At 39.4% G+C, this 22,492-nt stretch overlaps 1 protein-coding gene across 1 annotated transcript in view; it reads left to right on the top strand.

The window, feature by feature from the left end:
* Nucleotides 1–6,150: 6,150 nt before the first annotated feature.
* MTO1 (mitochondrial tRNA translation optimization 1) overlaps nucleotides 6,151–22,492 on the top strand; it is a 40,070-nt gene continuing 23,728 nt past the window's right edge. The window contains exons 1-6 of the mRNA XM_069067026.1: nucleotides 6,151–6,519; nucleotides 9,853–10,052; nucleotides 11,402–11,519; nucleotides 12,967–13,256; nucleotides 13,853–13,965; nucleotides 22,048–22,238. Of these exons, the coding sequence (XP_068923127.1) occupies nucleotides 6,312–6,519; nucleotides 9,853–10,052; nucleotides 11,402–11,519; nucleotides 12,967–13,256; nucleotides 13,853–13,965; nucleotides 22,048–22,238 (1,120 nt within the window). The 5' untranslated portion in view covers nucleotides 6,151–6,311. The remainder of the gene's footprint in view (nucleotides 6,520–9,852; nucleotides 10,053–11,401; nucleotides 11,520–12,966; nucleotides 13,257–13,852; nucleotides 13,966–22,047; nucleotides 22,239–22,492) is intronic.

Genomic DNA, 22,492 nt, shown 5'->3' with positions numbered 1-22,492 from the left:
CTTTATTCTTCAGCCAATACTGAGTAGTTTTGATGACTGCTGCTTTATAATACAGTTTAAAATCTGGTATGGCTAGGCCACCTTCCCTTTTCATTAATTTCCTTGATATTCTGGACCTTTTATTCTTCCAGATGAATTTTGTTACTATTTTTTCTAGCCCTATAAAATAATTTTTTGTTAGATTGGTTGGTATAGCACTAAATAAACAAGTTAATTTAGGTAAAAGTGTCATTTTTATTATATTAGCTTGACCTAGCCATGAGCAACTGATATTTTTCCAATTATTTAGGTCTGACTTTATTTGTGTGAAAAGTATTTTGTAATTGTGTTCATATAGTTCTTGGGTTTGTTTTGGCAGGTAGATTTCCAAATATTTTATAATGTCTACAGTAACTTTTTTTTTTGTTAAGCAATTGGGGTTAAGTAACTTGCCTAAGGTTACACGGCCAGCTCTTTTTTCTGTGGGTGTTAAGTATCTGAGGCCGGAACCAATCCTGGGTCCTCCCGACTCCGACTCTGGGGCCAGCTCTCTTACTCACTGCACCACCTAGCCACCCCTACAGTAACTTTAAATGGAATTTCTCTTTCTCTTTCTTGCTGTTGGGCTTCACTAGAAATATATAGGATACCGAGGATTTATTTGGATTTATTTTATATCCTGCAACTTTGCTAAATTTATTTATTATCTCAAGTAGTTTTTCACTTGATTCTCTAGGATTCCCTAAGTATATCATCACTGATCCAGTCATTCTGGAAAGCAATTTGGAACTATGCCCCTCAAATCATAACTTTTGATTCAATAATACCTCTACTATGCCTATACAATGAAGAGATCAAAGAAACAAGAAAAAGATGTATATGTAAATATGTATATAAGCATATGCATATAGAAATATTTGTAGCAGCATTTTTTTGTAGTATCAAAAAGATGGAAACTAAGGTGGTAACTTCCTATTGGGGAATAATTAATAATAGAATGGAATATTATTATACCATTAAATGGACAATTTCTGAAGAAACTGAGATAATCATTATGAAATGATGCAGAATGAAGTGAACAGAACTAAAAGTTTATACAATGACAACAAAGTTATAAAGAAAATTAACTTTGAAAGACTTTAGACTCCGATCAATGCAATGATAAAACATGATTCTAGAGGACTTAAGATGAAGCACACGACCCCATCTCCTGCCAGAGAAGTGATGAACTTAAAATACAGAATGAGACATATATTTTTGGACATACATGTGAGAATTTGTTTAGCTGGACTATACTTACTTGTAATGAGGGTTTTTAAAAGCAGGATTCCAAACTTTATATCTAAGGCTTGACCTCCTTCCCACCATATACCAGTTCCACAAGGAACACATAGCAGGTGGCAAAGAAATCCATTTATCCATACCAACAGAAAAACAGAAATTGGAGAAAGTATACGTAGGAGGCTGTGTACCAGGCAATATAGGTAAAGGAGCTCTCTCATTGGGAGTGAGGTAACTCAGCTCTACCAAAAGAACCCTAGATCTCACCCAAGATGAAGTTCGCTAAAGTCAGCTGATATAGCAAACTGGAGATAGGAACATGATGGAGATTGCAAGCTCCTCTCACATTAACTTCTTCCCAAAGTCTTTTCCTTCAGCAAGTAGGGTTTGGCATCATTCATTTCTCTTAAAGCTAGAAGTGAGAAAGGCCCAAAGTGACTGCAGAACCCAGAACTCAGAACTACTGAAGAGATTCAAGAGCCTCTTTTTTCCTCCCACTCTTTACAATTCCACCTCCCTCTTCACACAGATACAGAGCATTAATCTCCACCAATGAGGAGAAAGTCCCATACTAATGAATTTTGATACATAGGTTACAAGTGTATTGAGAAGAGGGTGATCAATAGGGTCAAAATGTACACAGAGGTCATAAAGGATGAGGACTGAGAAAAGCAATTGAGATTCAGCAATTAATTGATCATTTGGTTACTTTGGAGACAGCAGTTTCTATTGAATGATGAGGCTAGAAGCCAGACTGCCAAGGTATAAAAGAGACAGTGAGAGGAGAGGAAGTGGAGGCACTAATCATAGATGGATTTTCTCCAGGAGTTTAGCCATGAAAAGGAAGGAGATATAGGATGATAGCAAGGAATGATGGATCAAGTGAGGGTATTTTAAACATCTGGAAGATGTGGGTATTTTTGTCGGCAGCAGGAAAGCAGCCTATAAACAGGGAAAGAGTTCAGTGAAATAGCAGCAAGAACAGAAGGGTCAGTTTGCTGGAGAAGACAAGATGGAATGATATCAGCAATGCAAAGAGAAGGGCCACCTCTTTGTGTAAAACAAAGGCATAGTGGTAGAAGGCATCTGTGTGATGTAAGAAGAGGAAGAAAGAAGTTCTCACCTGAGGGGTTAGGGAGTGAGAAGCCACAAGATATTTAAGAAGAAAGAAAAAAGTCTGGAAAAGCTGATTGATTAGGGAGCTGTAAAAGAATTGCCTCCATGAAATTGACACAATTGAGATTATGTAATCTGTACATTTTAATTTATAGATTATCTAATTTGAAGTGGACCAGGTCTGTACAGTTTAGTGATTTCCTTAGCTTTGCTCTGCAACACAGGAGTAAAGACAGCAGATTAGTGGTAGTAATCCAGGGTTGAGGTTTGGTGAGGCATATTTGGTGATAGGAAGAGAACAAGGAACTCCTGTGTAGAAGATAGTGTAGAGTTGAACCAGCCCACCAAGGGGTTAAAATGGGGAAGAGAGGGGAGCATAAGGTGGGAAAGCTATTCTGCCCTGATTATGCCAATTGTAAGGTGGCAGACCCTTTGAGAGAAGATTGAAGTATTGAAGAAAGAGGAGCTAATGCCAGCTTGGTAGTAAATAGGTTTTATTAGTGTTAATTGGGGAAGTTTAGTCACAAGATAAGCCTTTGATAGCAAGAGGACAGAATGGTGAATCCCCACAGCACCCTTAGGTCAGTGCAAATATTATATAAAAACATAACAAAGGGGGCGTAGTGGTAGTGATGTCCCAGGACCATGTGCAAGTTTTCCTATGGGATACTGAGAGATTCTTTTGCTATTTACATTAATTTTAGGTAGTTTGCATTAATTGTAGAGTCATAAGTCACCTTCTCACACTCTGGCTCTCCCCTACTCCCTGAACAGGAAGTAAAGCCAAGGCAGGGGTAATGGCCCAAGAAAGAACTAAGTTGTAGAAGGATTGTAGGTCACTGTGAGGATAAAGAAAAATTGAGACATAAGAGTACAGGATAAGATGGAATGAAAAAATACTGTGATCAGATAAAGGAGTACAAGAGTTCATGAACATGAAAGTGGAACATTTGTGAGTGATGGCATAATCAAGGAAATGACCATCTCTTCATGCAGTTGATGTGAAGTAGAAGAATAGGTGATATGAGATGAGTCATTTGAGGAACTAGGAAGTTAGGATGTTGGAAAGAATATTAGTATGTATGTTGAAGTCCCCTAGTATGATAGTAGGAGTTAGAGGAGAAAAGACTGAACCAGGAGCTGAACTCATAGAGGAAGGAAGAATGCTCTGTGGGTCAGTAGATAATAGCTACCAGAATCTTGAATGATATGGATTGAATATGATAAATATGGATTAAATAGGAGGGATTACTGAGTGATATTAGTAGAGAGAAAGTCAAAAAGTGGTAAAGAGTAGCAAGGAGTATTCACTCCCTCATCATAATCAATGAGTGAATAAAAGTGCAACCAATATTCAAAAGAGTAGCCAAGGATGCAATGTCATCTGTGAATATAACAAGATGTAAAGAGTGAGAAAGGAAGATGAAAGCAAGTTTGCCAATTACAGAGTAGGCATTCCAGAGAACCCAGTTGGAAGATCTGGAACAGGTCATGGGGAGAAGATTGAGAGAAGGAAAAGGCAGAGGAGGACTATGCATGGGGTTTGTATAATGTCAGCCTGGGTTTACATCCCAGAATTTCTGGGACGGGATGGGAGTATGCTAGCCATTGAAGAATGAGTTCAGACAGATTATCAGTAACTGGAAAAAGTCTATGAGGAAGGATAGTCATTCGATTATTCAGGGCCCTCTCTGTCTAAATTTGTGGAAAGTGGTAACGTTGAATCCCTTGAGTCCCAAGAGGCACAACTCACAACAGGCAGGAGCTGGCAAAGGACCAGTGGGAGTCCAGTAAGATGTCAGGAGTTGACAATCTGAGGTGGTTCTGGTCTGGGATCAGCCTCTAGAGCACTGGAGAACCTGGGACAAAATATAAGCCAGAAGCCTAAATCCCTAAGTGGCTCACACAGGGCACCTAGAGTGAGGAAACCACAGGCAGTCAGTTTGGATGGTACTGATGTAGGGAAAGGCAGAAGGCACAGGTAAGTAGATTGAATCCTGGGAAATCCCAAAAGCAAAGACAGAGGCTTGGGCTATAGGCCTCTTTTTCTTTTTCTTAATTTTGCAAATTCCATTTTTATTTGGATTTTAAAACTTCATATGAACAAAACTCATAGTACATACATATTAGAAGAGTGATTACCACTTTAAACCCTTTCAGTATAGAAGTAAGGACTAACCAACCATGACTTAACCATATCTGAAAAGGTTTAAGCTGAAAAGTCATGAAAATCAATTTTGAGATTTTACACGTTTTTTTTTTCTTGAAAGGATGTGTGTGTGTGTGTGTGTGTAGGAAATGTAAGTAATGGCTTTCAACCAGCTGACTGAAAATACAGAGACCATTTTAGTCTATTTTCTTACTTTGCAAATAAACCCAATTTTAGTCCATACATGCTTGCACTTTAAATACATTACACTGTTATTTAGGCTAACATATATTATTTATTTATTTTGCTTTTTGGAGAGGGGAAGGTAGGGCAGTTGGGGTTGTGACTTGCCCAAGGTCACATGGCTAGTTTTTTCTGTTAAGTATCTGAGGCTGGATTTGAGCTCAAGTCCTCCTGACTCCAGGGCTGGTGTTCCATTCACTGTGTCACCTAGCCACCCCTAGGCCAACATATTTTCAACAACCAAACAAACTAGTTCCTAAAGATCATAGAAAAAAAAATATGTGGTTATTTTTTAATCACTTGATGTAGAAATTTTTTTGAATTTATGAAATTCTAATATACAGACTTCAAAACCAGTCTCCTAAATTTTTATTGACATTGTCCACAGAAATACATAATTCTAAAATAAATTCACAGTTAAAAAAAGACATAAAAACCTTTGACTGGGCCCACTAAGTAAGTTCTGCTTTCTGGAAACCCCCAATTCTGCAGAAGTTTGACCTTCAAGTGGAACTTGAAATGAATCTTGGGGAACTGAAGCTGATTGGATCCCAGTAGATACTTGCAGTACAATGTAAACTCTCTGAGAGCAAAGACAGTCTCATTTTTGTCTTTGTATCCCCAGCTCCCAGAAGAGTATATGGCAGCTAGTAGATATTTATTAAATGCTTGCTATTGACAGGGTTGTTGTTGTTTTGTCCTTCATTCTGGAAGCCGACCATGACGTCAGGGAGGTGATGCTATGACATGCAAGTGAATTGGATTTAAATGAAGGAGGGCTGTGCAAAGCCATGGATGCTAACTACAGCATCCCATTTGCCTAGTAGACTGGGTAAAAATGCAATAAAGGCAGCCTGTAAAGGAAGGGGAAGATGTTTTAATGTGTCTTAAGAGGGATTTAGACATTTAGACATCTAATCACACACACACAAATAGAATTAATGATAATTCAGAGCCCACCACGGACCAAGGGCTGTGGAAAGGGCAGGCACTATATTCTTCATGTTGTCTGGGGGGTTAAGGGGAGGGGGGAGGAGGTGTCTTAAATTTTTTGTCATGGACCCCTTTGACAACCTGCTGCATCCCTTTTCAGGATGTAGGGGATAGTTTTTGTTTGTTTCCTTTTTAAATTCATAATTGATGGTAATGCTACATTTCAATCTGAGGTTAGTAAAAAATGAAAATGTGTCTTTTTTTTAAATACAAGTTTTTCTAACTGCTGACGCCAGGTCAAAACCCCATGGCTCGGACCCTCATCAAACACTAAGATGTGGGAAAGGGGGGAAGAATTCATGTGGTTATCAGCCCAGGAACACGTTGTTAAGGACGCCTCCTCTTCTCTCCCGTCCCACGGAGTACAGAGCCACTGGAGGCGGAGGGGGGCGGATTCACGGCGCTCGACAGCCGCGCGTGCTGCGTCATGGCGTCATCAGAGATGGCGGCCTCCTGCAGCTTTCGGCTACTACCCAGTCGTCGCTGACTGAGCACCAGTGGTGCCCCAGTCACAGTTCCCTACAGTTGCGGCCTCTACCCGGTTCTCACCATGCTCCCCTTCGGTCGCTGGGGTAACCGGGTAGCGGCTCGCCTCAGCAAACAGCCCCTGCCGCTGTCCCGCTCTTGCGGAGGCCACGCGGTGCCGCACTACGACGTGGTGGTCATTGGCGGGGGGCATGCGGGGACGGAGGCGGCCGCGGCGGCTGCTCGCTGTGGCTCCCGGACTCTGCTCCTCACGCACCGCGTGGACACTATCGGTAAGAGAAGTCGCCGCGGTGGGGTCTGGCCCGGGCTGGGATAGAGGGGCCCCGAGTGCGCCTGCGCTCTCCCCCCCCCCCCCAGATTTCCCCCGACTTCCCGCGGCTTCCGAGAGGGTGCGAGGGAGGGGCCTCAAATTGGGGGGAGAGGAAGTTAGGTCAGTTGCTAAATGCATGCCATCATATGTACCTCCTGAGAGAAAGGGAAGGAAATCAGTCACTTTCTTTTTAATCCTGAGCAAATCTCTCTCTCCCTTTTTTTTGGTCTTTATTAATTTGGTTACTTTTAGTTTACAAGATTTATTACCACAATTCCTTGAGTTTCACATTTTCTCTCCCTCCCCTCCTCCCCCTCCCCCCCATAGAGGCATACAATCAAGTATAGTATCTGCAAATACTTTCACATTGGGTATTAGTCAGGTTATAAAGAAGGATGGTAACAGATGGAATAAAGAATGGGAAAGAGGAAACAAAACCAAACAAGAAAACGAAAAAGGGCAGGTAGTTTGCTTCAATCTGGGTTCAGTCTCAGTTCTTTCTCTGGATGTACACATCTCTCTCTATCATGAGTCTTTTGGGTTTGACTTATGTCTCTGGATTGCTGAGAAGAGTCCAGTTCATCAAAGTTGGTCGTCACACATACGTTGTGTCTGTAATTGTGTACAAATTCCTCCTGGCTCTACTCTTCTCACTCAGCATCAGTTCATATAAGCCTCCCCAGGTAAATATGAAGTCCATCTCTGAGCAAATCTCTTAACCTTTCTGGGACTCACTTTCCTCTTGTGTGAAATGAGAGGGTTGGATGAGATGACCTTTCCAGCCTTTAAATTGGGGGTTCTTTAGCATTTTTGTGTCCTGGATCCCATTAGCAGTCCTGTAAACCCTATGGACCTCTTCTCAGACAGAATGTTTTTAAACACATAAAATAATTACGCAAATGACAAATAAAACCTATTATATTTAAATTAAAATTTTTTTTACAAACAAGTCCAACCATCCCGAATTAAGAACCCTTGTCAGTGACTCGAATCCTTTCCCGAGATGCCTCCCCTTCCCCCAAAGAAGTCCTTGCCCTCCAGAAAGTTTTGGTCTCTCCAGTCACAGATAGCACTTTTAATCTCTTATCTGCACTTACTCTAATAATTCTAATTTTTGTTAAAATTTGTAATCTTGTTACTGTGCCCCACCCCTACTAGATTATAAAATCCTTGAGTACAGAACTGTCTTATATAATTTTGTATCCCCACTCCTTAGCATAATTTTTTGCACATAGTTGTCTTCAATAAACATTTGCTAAATCAAATTTTGTGAAATATTTCTAGAGGTGTAAAGCTGTAATTTCTACATTTTATGCCAAATCTTTATGTTGTACTCAGCATATAACCGTTAGAATAGGACTTGCAAAGAGTCTTGGATGGTAGAAGAAAAAGCAACCAAAGTAAAAAAAAAAGCTATGTGTGAATCTCCATGAAACTCTCTGAAAGTATCCAAGAATCAGTTGATAATTTGACTGGTTGTGCTGTAACATCATCACTACTTAGGACTGAAAATTCAATTCCAAGATTTTGGTCCAGTTTCTGTAATTGAGAGGATAAATCACAAAACTCTAGAGATAGCGGGCTTAATATTAAATCATCAGTCTGGTTTGGCTGCCAGAAAAGCTAATAATATCTTGGACTACTTAAAAGAGAGATGTAACTTATAAAAACAGAGAACTGATTGTCTTTCTATATTCTTCCCTGCTCTAATTACATTTGAATTATACATATATATATTTCACTAATAATCTGGGAAGTGTCCAGAGGAAGGCAGTCAGGTTATGGAAGCTTCTTGAGTGCATGTTACATGAAATTTATTTGAAGGAACTAGTCATTAAACCTCTAGAAGATAAAATTGGAAGGAGGGAGGGAAATGGGAAAGGGTACACCATAACAGTGTTCATGTATTTGAAAGCTATCATTTAGAAGAAGGGTTAGACTTGTTCTGTTTGACCCCGCTAGAGCCATGAACAGTTTTTGCATTGACAAAGAGACATTGCAAAGAGACAGTTTTAGGCTTCTAAATCAAGGGGAAAAATACGGAACAGTTAAAGCTGTCCAATAGTTGAATGAGCTGCCTTGCTAGGTAATGGGTCCCTCATTGGAGATCTTCAAGCAGAAGCTAAAAAAGAATACTTGTTAGGTATCTTATATAGTAGGGATTCTTTTTTCAGTATAGATTAAATTGAATGGAAGTTAACATGTCTTAGTTGATGGATCTACAAAAAGAATTAATTGGGTTTCCCCCTTGCTCTCTTGGGGTTTGATTTTGATGTGTTCATTGTCTTCACAACCCACATCCCCTTGGCTTGCCCCCTGTTGCTGTATATAGTACCTATTTAATACCCAGGCATTGCCACTAGCAACCAGAGAGACCTTCTCCAGAAGTTGACTCAGAGTTTTCATTGAGAAAATCATCATAGAGGATGTCTTACAAGTCTTCTGGACTGACCAGGCTGATCCAACTATATTAAAATATGAGAAACAGAGAAATAAGAGGACTGGAGGACAAAGGAACACAAAGAGGTTCATAGTCAAATTGGCCAAATTTGGCAGTTGTTGTAGTTCATGAATCACCTCAAAGTCTTAGATGGGACACCATTTGAATATCTTACCGAAGAATGTCTTCCTGGTGATTGGATTAATTATTTTGTGAATTAGCAATGCAATTATTCTTTCTTCCTTCTTTGATCTCAGGTATATACTTTGATTGCATTAGATTAGTCTGAAAAGTTGCATAAATAACTTGAATTGTTACAATATAATTATATATGAGTTTGGGTTGTAATATAATAGAAAGAATTTTGGGCCTGGATTGAAATCCCATCTCTGAAATTTAACACTTGCATTACTTGAGGCAAGTCACTTGATCTCCCAGGGCCTCAGTTTCCTTATCTGTAAAGTGGAGGGAGATGAATTAGATGGTATTTTGAGGTTCCATTCAATTCTAGATCTATCAGTTTTGATAATCACTAGAATCTTAAGAGTTGTTAAGTAATTATCATTGTGAAAAGTTAGTCTACATGTGTTAATTTATTTTGCTTTAATGCTTATTACAAAAGAGGGAGAGGAAGTTGGAGAGGAAATCCGGGAATTGACAATGTTTTAAAAAAAAAAAGAAAGGGAAGGAACATCAATAAACAAAAACAACAAGAAAAGAAAGCTTGGCTAAATATGAGACATAGTGCTTGTTTAGTTTTTAGTATGTTGTTGACCTGGCTTTCATTTGTTTCTCATGGTGATGATTACAAAGGTAATCTTTTTTTTGTTTTGTTTTCATATGTTCTTTTCTCAGGTCAGATGTCATGCAATCCCTCCTTTGGAGGCATTGGGAAAGGGCATTTAATGAGGGAGGTGGATGCCCTGGATGGTCTCTGTTCTCGAATCTGTGATCAGTCTGGTATACATTATAAGGTACTGAATCGGCGTAAGGGACCAGCTGTCTGGGGTCTCCGAGCTCAGATTGATAGGAAACTTTATAAGCAGAAGATGCAGGTAAGAATTAAATAAATACTTTTGACATTGTAGAGCACCCCTTTTCTCTCCTCTGGGTGTTTCTGACCTTGCTCTCTCTTAATTCTTCTCTTACTCATTTCACAACCCCTCAGTCTCCTTTCATAGTGCACTAATCTATATTATGCCCCCTAGCTGTGGGTGTATCCCAGCACTCTGGCCTGGTCCCTCTTCTATTCTTGTTATAGTTTCTTATGTGGTGACCTCATCAGCTCCTGTAGCTTTAAGTATGTATGAATATGACTCCTAAGTCAATCTATCCAGTCCTAGTTTCTCTTCTGAGTTCCAGTGATACATCTCCAACTGCCTCTTGGATATTTCAAACTGGATTTCCCTTAGGCTTCCCAAATTCATTGTGTGTAAAACTAAACTCATCATTTTTCCTTTCAACCCTTATCCACCTCCCTTTCACCCTTTTTCCCCCTAATAATAATCACTTTCAAACTGTCTAATTTCTATCAAGGGTACCACTATCCTTCCAGTCAGCCAGGTTCATGTAATCCTTGATTTCTGACTCTCCTTCACCCCACATATCCAGACAGTTGCCAAATCTTAATATTTCTGCTTCCATAGTATCTATTACATCCATCCTCTTCTCTCTACTCACATGGTCATCTCCCTAGTTCGGACCCCTAGCACCTCTTACCTGGACTTTTGGATTAGCTTTCTAATAGATCTCAAGTCTCTCCCTTCTTCAGTTCATCTTGCATGAATCTGATAAAGTGATTTTTCTGTAGTTCAGTGTATTGATTTTAAGGGAGTTTACTGGAGTGTCAGTCCCCTACTCAGTAGATTAGAAGCTACCCATTACCTCAAGGATAAAGAGTGTGTGTGTGTGTGTGTGTCAAACTTAGAACACATCACTCCCTTTCCTGCACTTTATTGTCTAGCCAAACTGACCTCACTGTTGTTCCTTTTGCACATTTCTCTGCCTTTACACTGACTGTCCTTCATGCCTAAAATATGCTTCAACATCTCTGCCTCATAGAATCCCTTATTCCTCAAAAACTCTGCTAGAGTAACACTTTCTACATGAAGCTTTCCCTACTTTATTCAGATCAGTTAGTGGCTCTTCCTCTTTCCCCCCCAAAAAAACTCCACAGATTTACCTTGTATTTATTTTGTATATCCTTGTTTATGTACATGTTGTCACCTTGAGGTCAGGAGCAGTTTCATTTTTATCTTTGTATCCTTAGTGCCTGGCATTTATTAGGTAGACTAATAAATGCTTATTGATTGATAGATAAATGAAAAATGAAACTGTGGGACTCATTAATTGGTGGGGAAACAATTTGACTAAAATTTGTCAATAATTTCTTCTCTGTTGGTAGGAAGAAATCTTGACCACACCTCTGCTAAGTGTTCAAGAGACAGCTGTGGAAGATCTTCTTCTTATGGAACCGGACTCAGACCACCCAGGAAAATGTCGTGTCAGTGGTGTTGTATTAGGTATACATTAGATATAGGATATATGATAGTATCTATTTTTAAAGCTTTGAGTTTTTGTGGTCATTTGTTATTGTTGTTTGGTTTGGGTTTTTTTTTTTTTTAAGGAAAGTTGGATTATTTAGATTAATTCCATTCTCACGTGTAGCACAGGCTTGTTTAACTTTTTCTGTATCTTGGACTCCTTTGGCAGTCTGGTAAAGCCTATGGACTCTTTCTCAGAATAATGTTTTTAAGTAATTTAAGGAAGTGCTAAATTTTAGTTAGTTGTAATAAAGATGTGATTTCATTTTCCCATCCAAGTTCACAGATCCCCTGAAAACTATCCACAGAATCCATGGGTATCTGTGTGTGGTGTGTTTTGTCCTTCATTCTTGAAGAGGACCATGACATCAGGAAGATGATTCGGTGACTTGCAAATGAATTGGATTTAAGTGAAGGAGGCCTGTGCAAAGTCACCAACTTCACTTTCTCTTCCAGAGCCATTTGGGTCCAGTGGCCAGATATAGATCAGGATGACTACAGATGGCCCTAGATGAAGTGGGAGACCTTGGCCTTTTTAAGCTAAGGTCTTTCGAATTCTCACTTTGACTCAGGCAACCAGTGATTAGGGCTGTTTAAGAAATGAACCAAGGGATGGCCCCTTTAATTAAAAAAAAAAATCAAACTGGATGGGAAATCTAGCCAGAATACCCCAAGATATCAAGGTAGGTTTCCACCTCCAAAATTTACCTTCCAGGGACCCCAAAACGATTGAAGTACAGGACAGAGTCATCTGGAAAGAACTCAAAAACTCAAGCAGTCTTCCAGTCAAGTGGCAAAAAGTTTATTGTAAAACTAATAGGGCAAGCAGACTTCTTAGGGAACTTGTGACTTAACAGGAGTGATTATAAAACTTATATAGGAAAGGTACAGTGAATTGTGTGGCAAGTATGCTAATTAGGGGCTGGGATCAAGAAATAGCTCCTAAAGGAACACACAGTGTGTACTTTGGTTGTAGGCATCATTCATTACTGGGATGGCCTCGAGGTGGGAGGTAGGGGTTCTTCTAAGGGGTCTGTACATCTGTGTCTATAACAAGATAGCCTTGGGAGTTGATGTCTATAGCTTGACCTTTGGATTGTATACAGATACCATGGGAATCCACACATAATAGTTATGCTAGTACAAGATAATCCTGTTAATGTAAAGGAAATTCTGCAGAAATTAGTCAGCTTGTTCTTGTTAATAGTGAGAGATAGTTTGCCTCACTGGGGCCCACTCATGAGTTATTGCCAGAGATAGAGTCTTTGGGCTGGGAAGAGATGTGGTCCTAGGACTGGGTTCTGAGCACCCCATCAAAATGATATAAAATAGTGGTCACCATCCAGTTTGATAATGACTGGAACAAAGACAGTTGATTTTGTTCTTTTTTTTCCTTCTTCTCCTTTTTTTTTTTTTAATCATCCAGAGGACGGAAGCAGAGTGTATGCTGAGAGTGTTATCCTTACTACTGGCACATTTCTTAGAGGAATGATTCTAATTGGATTGGAAACGTATCCAGCAGGGCGACTAGGAGATCAGCCTTCTATTGGCTTGGCACACACTCTGGAAAAATTGGGGTTTGTTATGGGGAGGTTGAAGACAGGGACTCCACCCCGAATTGCCAAAGATTCTATTAATTTTAGCAGTTTGAATAAGCAGATGCCTGACAACCCATCTGTACCATTCAGCTTTCTCAGTGAAGCAGTCTGGCTTAGGGTAAGAATTTTCAAAGCTGTGATAGTAATTGGAATGCATTAGAAACTTTTTGTAGAAGTTTTGGTAATTAACACTAAAGGAAGTCATTTCATATTTGTTTAATATCAGTTCAAATTTCTGTATATTCTTGTTTTATGTACAAGCAACAAATTCTTGAAAGGATTTATTTAGAAAAAAAATAGCCATACAATTCTTAAAATCCTATTAATTCCCCATAGCTGTCCTCATTGTTTCAATTTTTTAAAAACTATGTTGTACACCTAAGAATTGAGAATTTAGGGGCAGTTAGGTGGCACAGTGAATGGAGCACTAGCCCTGGAGTCAGGATCCAGCCTCAGACACCTAACACTTACTAGCATGTGACCTTGGGCAAGTCACTTAACCCCAATTGCTCTGCCTTCCCCACTCCAAAAAAAGCAAAAAAAAAAAAAATTAGTTGAGAATTTTAAAATGAAGGTTTTAGTTTCTAATCATGATTCCAAATATTAAATAATTTTGGATAAGCCACTTTCCCTTTAAAATAAAAGGAATTCTGAAGTTAATGCTTTCATTCTTCATATATAATTTTGTAACAAATCTGATGGGTTTTTTTTTAGCCAGAAGATCAGCTTCCATGTTACTTAACATATACCAACTCACGAGTTGAACAAATCGTTAATGAGAACATTCATCTTAACACTCATGTGAAGGAAACTGCCAAAGGACCCAGGTAAGAATAAACTGTTCTGAGAATGTACTGAATCATGTATTTTTTTTTTTAATACAGCATTTTAGAGTTGAAAGGGACCTCCCTCAACAGCCATTCAGTTCATACTTAAAAAAGAATCCCCTCTTCAACATACCCATCAAGTACTCACCTGATTCATGCTTGAAGATCTCCAATAATAGGAAACTTACTACCTCAAAAAGCTGTCCATTCCACTATCAGGGCTAATGATTAGGAAGTTTTTCTAGACAAGTCTAAATTTGTCTTTTTGCAACTTACTGGTTCTGCCTCTAGAGTCAAAGAAAACAATTCTAATTCTGCTTCTAGTCAGTCGGCAAGTATTTATTAAGCATCTACTATGTGCCAGGAACTCAACTAAATACTGGGAGATTACAAATTGGTACAAACAAGCTACATACAGTATTGTAGGAAATAATTAAAAGAAGGAAGGCACTAGAATTAAGAGGGGTTGGAAAAAGCTTCTTATAGAAGATGAGATTTTAGTTGGAACTTGAAGTAAGCCAGAAGAAAGAGTATTTCCAGGCACAGGGATAAAATGTCCAGAGCTTAGAGATGGAGTATCTTGTTCATGGAACATTAAGGAGGCTAGTGTCACTGGAATCCAATGGGGAAGAAATTAGAATGTGGGGCAAGATGGCAGAGTAGAAACAGGACCTCTGCCTCTCACCACCTCCAATCCATGTAAAAGGGAACTCTGAACAACCTTTGGAGCTACAGAACCCAAAAAATGACACAGAGAAGCTAACCTCCCACTGAGGGCAGCCTAGCAGGCTGGCAGATAGCAGCCAGCACAGTGCTCTGGGAGATGAGCCCAGCCCCACGCGAGGTTTTAGCCCCAGTGTGGGCCTGACCAGCCACCAGCTGGAGGGACTCCAGATCACCAGCAGCTGTGGCAATCCAGAATTATCAACACATAGATGCTAAGGACAAAGGGAGAGATCAGTGCACAGTGGGCTTTGGAACCCACTAGTTGGGAGTGCATCGGTTTTTGCCCCCAGGGCAAGAAGCTGCTGAGGGCTGTGGCACAGCCCCTACCATGTGGCAGCTTCAGCTTCTAGCCTGCAGATTGTTGGGGGACAAAGTGACCAGTCTGAGGGATAATTGCTCTTGCTTTAACCTGCTTGGATCTGGATTGCGGTCTCGGGTGGAGGTCCTGGGGTGTTTGACCAGCTTGCCAGAGCATGTGGAAGCTTCAGAGAGGGCACCCATCTAATACCTCCGGCAGCTGAGAAAACCCCAGCGTTTGGTATGAAGCTCCCTGTCTGGTAGCAGAATCCTACTGTGGCAAAAAGCCCAAAAGTCAAGTAATCGAGTGGCAACATGACCAGGCAAAGGAAGCAAAGCAAACAGAAGAATCCAACATTAGACTCCTATTTTGGGGACAAAAAGGATTAAAGCATGGAACAGGAGGAAGACAGTGAAGGCAGAACTCCTGCATCAAAAGCTTCAAAGGAAAATACAAGCTGGTTACACAGGCCGTAGAGGACCTTAAGAAGCAGGTAAGAGAAGTGGAGGAAAAATTGGGAAGAGAAATGAGAACGATGCAAGAAAATTACGAAATGAGAGTCAATATCCTGATTGAGGAAAATAACACCTTAAAAAACAGACTAACTCAAATGTCAAAAGTGGCAACGAGGAGAAGAATGCCTTAAAAAGCCGAATTTGCCAGATGGAAAAAGAATCTCAAAAGCTCACTGAGGAGAATCATTCCTTCAAAATTAGATTGGAACAAATGGAAGCTAATGACTTTATGAGAAATCAAGCTGCTGTCAAACAGATCCAAACATGAAAGAATAGAAGGCAATGTGAAATATCTCATTGGAAAAACCACTGACCTGGAAAATAGATCCAAGAGAGATAATTTGAAAATTATTGGACTACCTGAAAGCCATGATCAAAGAAAGAACCAAGAAATCATCCTCCAAGAAATTCTCAAGGAAAACTGCCCTGATGTTTTAGAACTAGAGGGCAAAATAGAGGTTGAAAGAATCTACCAATAACCTCCTGAAAAAGATCCCAAAAAGAAAACTCTTAGGAATGTTATAGCCAGGTTCTGGAATTCCCAGATTAAGGAGAGAATATTACAAGCAGCCAGGAAGAAATAATTTGAATATTGTAGAAACACAATCAGGATAACCCAGGATCCGGCAGCTTCTACACTGAGGGATCGAAGGGCTTGGAATATGATATTCCAGAGGTCAGAGGAGCTGGGATTAAAACCAAGAATCACCTACCCAGCAAAACTGAATATCATGTGTCAGGGGAAAATATGGTCATTCAGTGGAATAGAGGACTTACAAGCATTCTTTTTTTTTTTTTTTAAAGCAATCGGGGTTAAGTAACTTGCTCAAGGTTACACGGCCAGTTATTTCTGGGTGTGGTGCTGAGTGTCTGAGCCCGGGATTCGATCTCCAGGTCGTCCCAACACTGGAGCCGGTGCTCTTACTCGCTGAGCCACCTGGCCACCCCTAAGCAATTGGGGTTAAGTAACTTGCTCAAGGTTACACGGCCAGGTGTTTCTGGGTGGGTGCTAAGTGTCTGAGCCCGGGATTTGATCTCCAGGTCTTCTCAACACTGGAGCCGGTGCTCTTACTCGCTGTGCTACCTGGCCGCCCCGACTTACAAGCATTCTTGATGAAAAAACGAGATTGAGTAGAAAATTTGACATTTAGATACAAGAAGCAAGAGAAGCATGAGAAGGTAAACAGGGAAAAGAAATCATAAGGAACTTATCAAAATTGAACTATTAACATTCCTACATGGAAAAATGATGATTGTAACTGATGAAACTTTTCTCAGTATGAAAATAGTTGAAGGGAATAGAAATATGTATGTATACATATGTCTGTATTAGAGGGTATATGGGTGTATGAGTACATATGTGAATGTGTGTATATATGTATACAGGTATACATAGATAGAGGGCACAGGACCAATTTAATAGGAAGGGATGATACTTAAAAGGTGAAATAAAGAGGTGAGAGGAATATAATGAGAGGAGATGGGGAGAGACAGAATGGGGTAAACTATCTCATATAATGGGGGTGGCTAGGTGGCACAGTGAGTAAAGCTCTGGCGCCAGAGTCAGGAGGACCCGAGTTTGGTTCCGGCCTCAGACACTTAACACCCACACAAATTAGTAACCTTGGGCAAGTTACTTAACCCCAATTGCCCTCCAAAAAGAAAAAAATAACTACCTCATATAGAAGAGGCAAGGGAAAATGGTTACAATGGAGGGGAAAAATAGGAAGGCAAAAGGGAATGGGTCAACCTTATTCTCATTGAATTTGGCTTGAGTAGAGAATGACATACACACTAAATAGGGTATCTCACCCTACAGGAGAGTAGGGGGGAAGGGGATGAGGGGGGGATGATGGAAGGGAGGGCAGGCTGGGGGGGGAGGGAAGTTGGAAGCACCCACTTTTCAAAAGGGATGGGATCAAAGTAGAGAATAGAACAAGAGGGAGGGAAATATAGTCAGTCTTTTACAATATATCTACTATGTTAATGTTTTGCATTAGCTACATATGTACAACCTATACTGAACTGCTTATGTTCCCAGTAAGGGTGGGAGACAAGGGAGGAAGGGAATGAATCTGGAATTCAAAGTTTTAAAATCAAATGTTTAAATATATAGATAGAGAGAGAGAAAGAGAGAGAGAGAGATACTATTATTAATGCTATTTTACATGTAATTGGGAAATAAGATATACAGGCACTGGGGCATAGAGATCTACCATGCCCTACTGGTAAAATCGAAGGGGGTTATGGGAGAGAGCAGATTGGAGGAGGGGATATCCTGTGGGACTGCTATTTTGGGGCAGTGGTAGGGGAAAAACAGGGAGAAAATTTGTAACTCAAAATCTAGCGAAAATGAATGATGTAAATCAAAAGTTAATAAAGCATTTGAAAAAATAAAAAAAAAAAAGAAAATTAGAATGTGGAGGGGGCTTATCAGGGAAGCTGGAAGGAGGTTATAAAGGGCTTTGAATGCCAAACAGCATTTTGTATTTGATCCTGGAGATGTTGGGGAGTCTTTTGAGTAGGGGATGGTGATTGGACCATGTCTGCCACATGATAACCCTTCAGATAACTTGAAATACATGTCTCTGCACTATCCATCCCAACTCTCAAGTCTTCTGTTTTCCAGGAGAAACACTCCTAGTTCTTTTTTTTTTTTTACTCCTAGTTCTTTCAACTGTCCTACTATTGCTTGGAATTGAGGCCCTTCACCATCCTGGGTGTCCTCCAATTTATCAGTGTAGTACCTAGAACTGGACATAATATTGCAAATATGGTCTGATAAGGGCAGGGCAGAATACAGTTGCATTATCTCTTTATTCCTGGAAGTTATGCCTGTCATTAGCTAATGTTTTCTTTTTGGCTGCACTATTGTACTGTTAAATTATATTTAGCTTTCATTATACTAAAACTTTCAGATCTTTTCAAGACAAATTTTGCTATCAAATCAGGCCAGTTCTATTGTACTTGTGCAGGTAATTTTTTGAAACAAAGTGTAATGTTGAATTTATTACACATATTTAAAAGAAAAACAAGATGTACATAATAGATACCTTTAGTTTAACATATAGTCCTCTTTTTCTGTTCTAAGTATATAGAAATGCCCATTTTATTTGAGGTTAAATGTAATCCTTTATATCATCTTTTAAAATTTAGCCTAACAGTTTAGCCCAGGAGTGGAGAACCTGTGTCCCTGAGGCCACATGTAGTGCTCTGGGTTCTCAAGTGCAGCCCTTTGACTGAGTCCAAAATTCACAGAACAAAAACCTTTAATAAAAAAGTTTTTCTGTAAAACTTGGATTCAAGTCTGCCCCCAAGTACCTAGAAGGCCACATGTGGCCTCAAGGCTGCATGATTCCCACCCCTGGTTTAGCCTTTCAAGCAAGGGAATGGCTGAACAAGTTGTGGTATATGAATGTAATGGAATACTATTGTGCTATAAGAAATGAGGAGCAGACAGACTTCATAATAACCTGGAGAGGCTTATGTAAATTGATGCTGAGTGAGGGGAGCGAACCAGGAGAACATTGTACACAATTACAGAAACATTGTACATATGATGACTGATTTTGATAAGACTGGGCTTCCCTCAGCAATGCAGGGTTATAAGACAACTCCAAAGAACTCATGATGGAAAACGCTATCCACATCCAGAGAAAGAATTACAGAATCTGGGGGTGGCTAGGTGGTACAGTGAATAGAGCACCGGCCCTGGAGTCAGGAGGACCTGAGTTCAAATCCGGCCTCAGACACTTAACACAAAACTAGCCGTGTGACATTGGGCAAGTCCCATAACCCCAATTACCCTTCCTTCCCCCTCCAAAAAAAGTGCAAAAAGAAAAATCTAAAAAAAAAAGAATTACAGTCTGAATGCAGATTGAAGCAAACTACTGCTCTTTTTTTTGTTTTTTCCTTTTTTTTCTCTTTTTTTTTTGTTTTTTCTTCTACCTCATTATTCATTCCATTGGTTATAATTCTTTACAACTTGACTCATGTTTAATGTGAAGGTATATGTAGAACCTATATCGGATTGCATGCTGCCATGGTGGGGGAGGAGGAGAGAGGGTGGAGGAGAAAATTTGGAACTTAAAAACTTGTGGAACTGAATGTTGTAAACTAATAGTAAATAATTTTTTTTGGTCATTATTGATTTGTTTACTTTTAGTTTACAAGATTCATTACCACAATTCCTTGAGTTTCAAATTTTTCTCTCACTCCCCCCGCATGGTGGCATACAATCAAGTATAGTATCTGCAAATATTTTCACATTAGGCATTAGTCAGGTTATAAAGAAGGATTGTATCAGATGAAATGAAGAATGGGAAAGAGGAAACAAAACCAAACAAGAAAAAGAAAAAGGGCAGGTAGTTTGCTTCACTCTGGGTTCAGTCTCAGTTCTTTCTCTGGATGTAAAACATCTCTCTCCATCATGAGTCTTTTGGGATTGACTTATGTCTCTGGATTGCTGAGAAGAGTCCAGTTTATCAAAGTTGGTCGTCACACATACGTTGTGTCTGTAATGGTGTACAAATTCCTCCTGGCTCTACTCTTCTCACTCAGCATCAGTTCATATAAGCCTGTCCAGGTAAATATGAAGTCCATCTGCTCCTTGTTTCTTATAGCACAATAGTATTCCATAACACACATATACCACAATTTGTTCAACCATTCCCCAATTGATGGGCACCCCTTTAATTTCCAGTTCTTTGATACCACAAAAAGAGTTGCTATAAACATTTTTGTACATATGGGTCTTTTTCCCACTTCTACGATCTCTTTGGGATACAAACCTAGAAGTGGTATTGCTGGGTCAAAGGGTATGAAATTATTTATAGCCAGATTGCTCTCCAGAATGGTTGGATCAGTTCACAACTCCACCAGCAATGCATTAGTGCTCCAATTTGTCCACATCCTCTCCAGCATTTGTCTTTTTCCTGTTTTTGTCATCTTAGCCAATTGGACTGGTAAGATGTGATACCTCAGAGTTGTTTGGATTTGCATGTCTCTAATCAATAGTGAATTAGAGCATTTTTTCATATGCTTATAAATATCTTTAATTTCTTCCTCTGAAAACTGCCTGTTCATATCCTTTGACCATTTATCAGTTGGGGAATGACTTGTATTCTTAGAGATTTGACTCAGTTCTCTGTATATTTTAGAAATGAGTCCTTTATCAGTGACATAGGTTGTAAAAATTCTTTCCCAATTTTCCACTTCCCTCCTAATCCTGGTTACGTTGACTTTGTTTGTACAGAAGCTTTTCAATTTAATGTAATCAAAATTATCCATTTTGCATTTTATAATGCCCTCTAATTCTTGTTTGGTCATAAAGTCTTCCCCTCTCCACAAATCTGACAGGTAAAGTATTCCTCGCTTTCCCAGATTGCTTAGAGTATCAGCCTTTATACCTAGATCATGCACCCATTTAGACTTGATTTTGGTATATGGTGTTAGATAATGGTCTATGCCCAGTTTCTACCATACTATATTCCAGTTTTCCCAGCAGTTTTTGTCAAATAGTGAGTTCTTATCCCCAAAACTGGGGTCTTTGGGTTTATCAAACAGTAGATTACTATAGTCATTGACTGCTGAGTCTCATGTACCCGATCTATTCCATTGATCCACTCCACTATTCCTCAGCCAGTACCAAGTAGTTTTGAGGACTGCTGCTTTATAGTACAGATTAAAATCTGCAAACCTATATCGGTTTACATGCCGCCATGGTGGGAGAGGAGGAGAGAGTGGAACTGAATGTTGTAAACTCATAGTAAATAAAATTAAAAAAAAAAAGATAATAGCAATAGGTAGCATTTACATAGCACTTTGAGATTTGCAAAGTGTTTTACGTCACCTCCTTTGGTCTTCACAACAACCCTATATAATTTAGATGCAATTATAATTCTCATTTTATGAATGAGGAAACTGAGACAGAAAGAGGTTGAGAGATTTTCTCAGGACCACACAACTAGTATCTGAGCAGAATTTGAACTCATGTCTTCCTGACTCCAAATCTAATACTCTGAGCCCCCTATCTTCCCTACTATCTTTCTGGAGCCTTGCTTTGTCATCCATTTTTAATCTCTCCTCCCAGAATTGTGTCATCTGAAATTTTGATAAGCTATGTCTTTATTCAAGTCACTAATAAAAATGTTACATAGTGCAGGATCAAGACCAAAGATCAATGTTTTGCAGGCATTTTATTGGAAAATTCCTTCCAAGTTGAATTATACTCTTTGAATTCAGCCATTCAACCACTTCTGAATCTGTATAAGTATGCTATTGTCTAGTTTCTCCATCTTTTCCAAAAGATTATCCAAGAGGCTTGTCAAGTGCTTTTGCTAAAATCTAGGTAAACTTATGTCTTTGCAGCATTCCTCTGGGGTTAGTAACCCTCTCTAAAGATGAAATAAAGTTAGTTAGTCTGGCCTGACCTGAATACTAGCTCTTTTTTATTGCTTTTCCCCTTTTCTAGTTGTTCGGTTCAAGTTAATGTTAATGTTAAACTTGTTTTTCCTCCATTTGTTTCAAATTTTCTATTAACAGATACTGTCCTTCAATTGAATCAAAGGTTTTACGTTTTCCAAACCGTATACATCAAGTTTGGTTGGAACCAGAAGGAATGGATTCTGATCTTATCTATCCACAAGGGCTTTCTATGACACTACCACCTAATGTGCAAGAACAGCTGATCACATCTATCAAAGGCTTGGAAAAAGCCAGGATTGTACAGCCAGGTAATAGGTTATATTTGTCCTTCCATGCAAGTTAAGCATGACTTTACCTGATAGTAAATCAGTCAGTAAGCATTTATTAAGCCTCCATTATCAGCTGTAGGTACTGGGGATTCACAAGTATTAAGAATGAAACAATCCTTATTCTCAAGTACTTAAATATAAGTATGTGCAGAAAAAAGAAAAAGAAAATAAATACAAGGCTGTTTAGGAAGAAAAGATACAAGCAGTGGGGTGTTAGGTCAGGGATCAGAGAA

The sequence above is a fragment of the Petaurus breviceps genome, unplaced genomic scaffold (assembly GCF_028583685.1).
Source record: "Petaurus breviceps papuanus isolate PSGF00001 unplaced genomic scaffold, PetGlider_PUasm1.0 90734, whole genome shotgun sequence".
NCBI lineage: Eukaryota > Metazoa > Chordata > Mammalia > Diprotodontia > Petauridae > Petaurus > Petaurus breviceps.
Note: the sequence above shows the minus strand (reverse complement) of the source record. Positions and strands in the feature narration are given on the sequence as shown.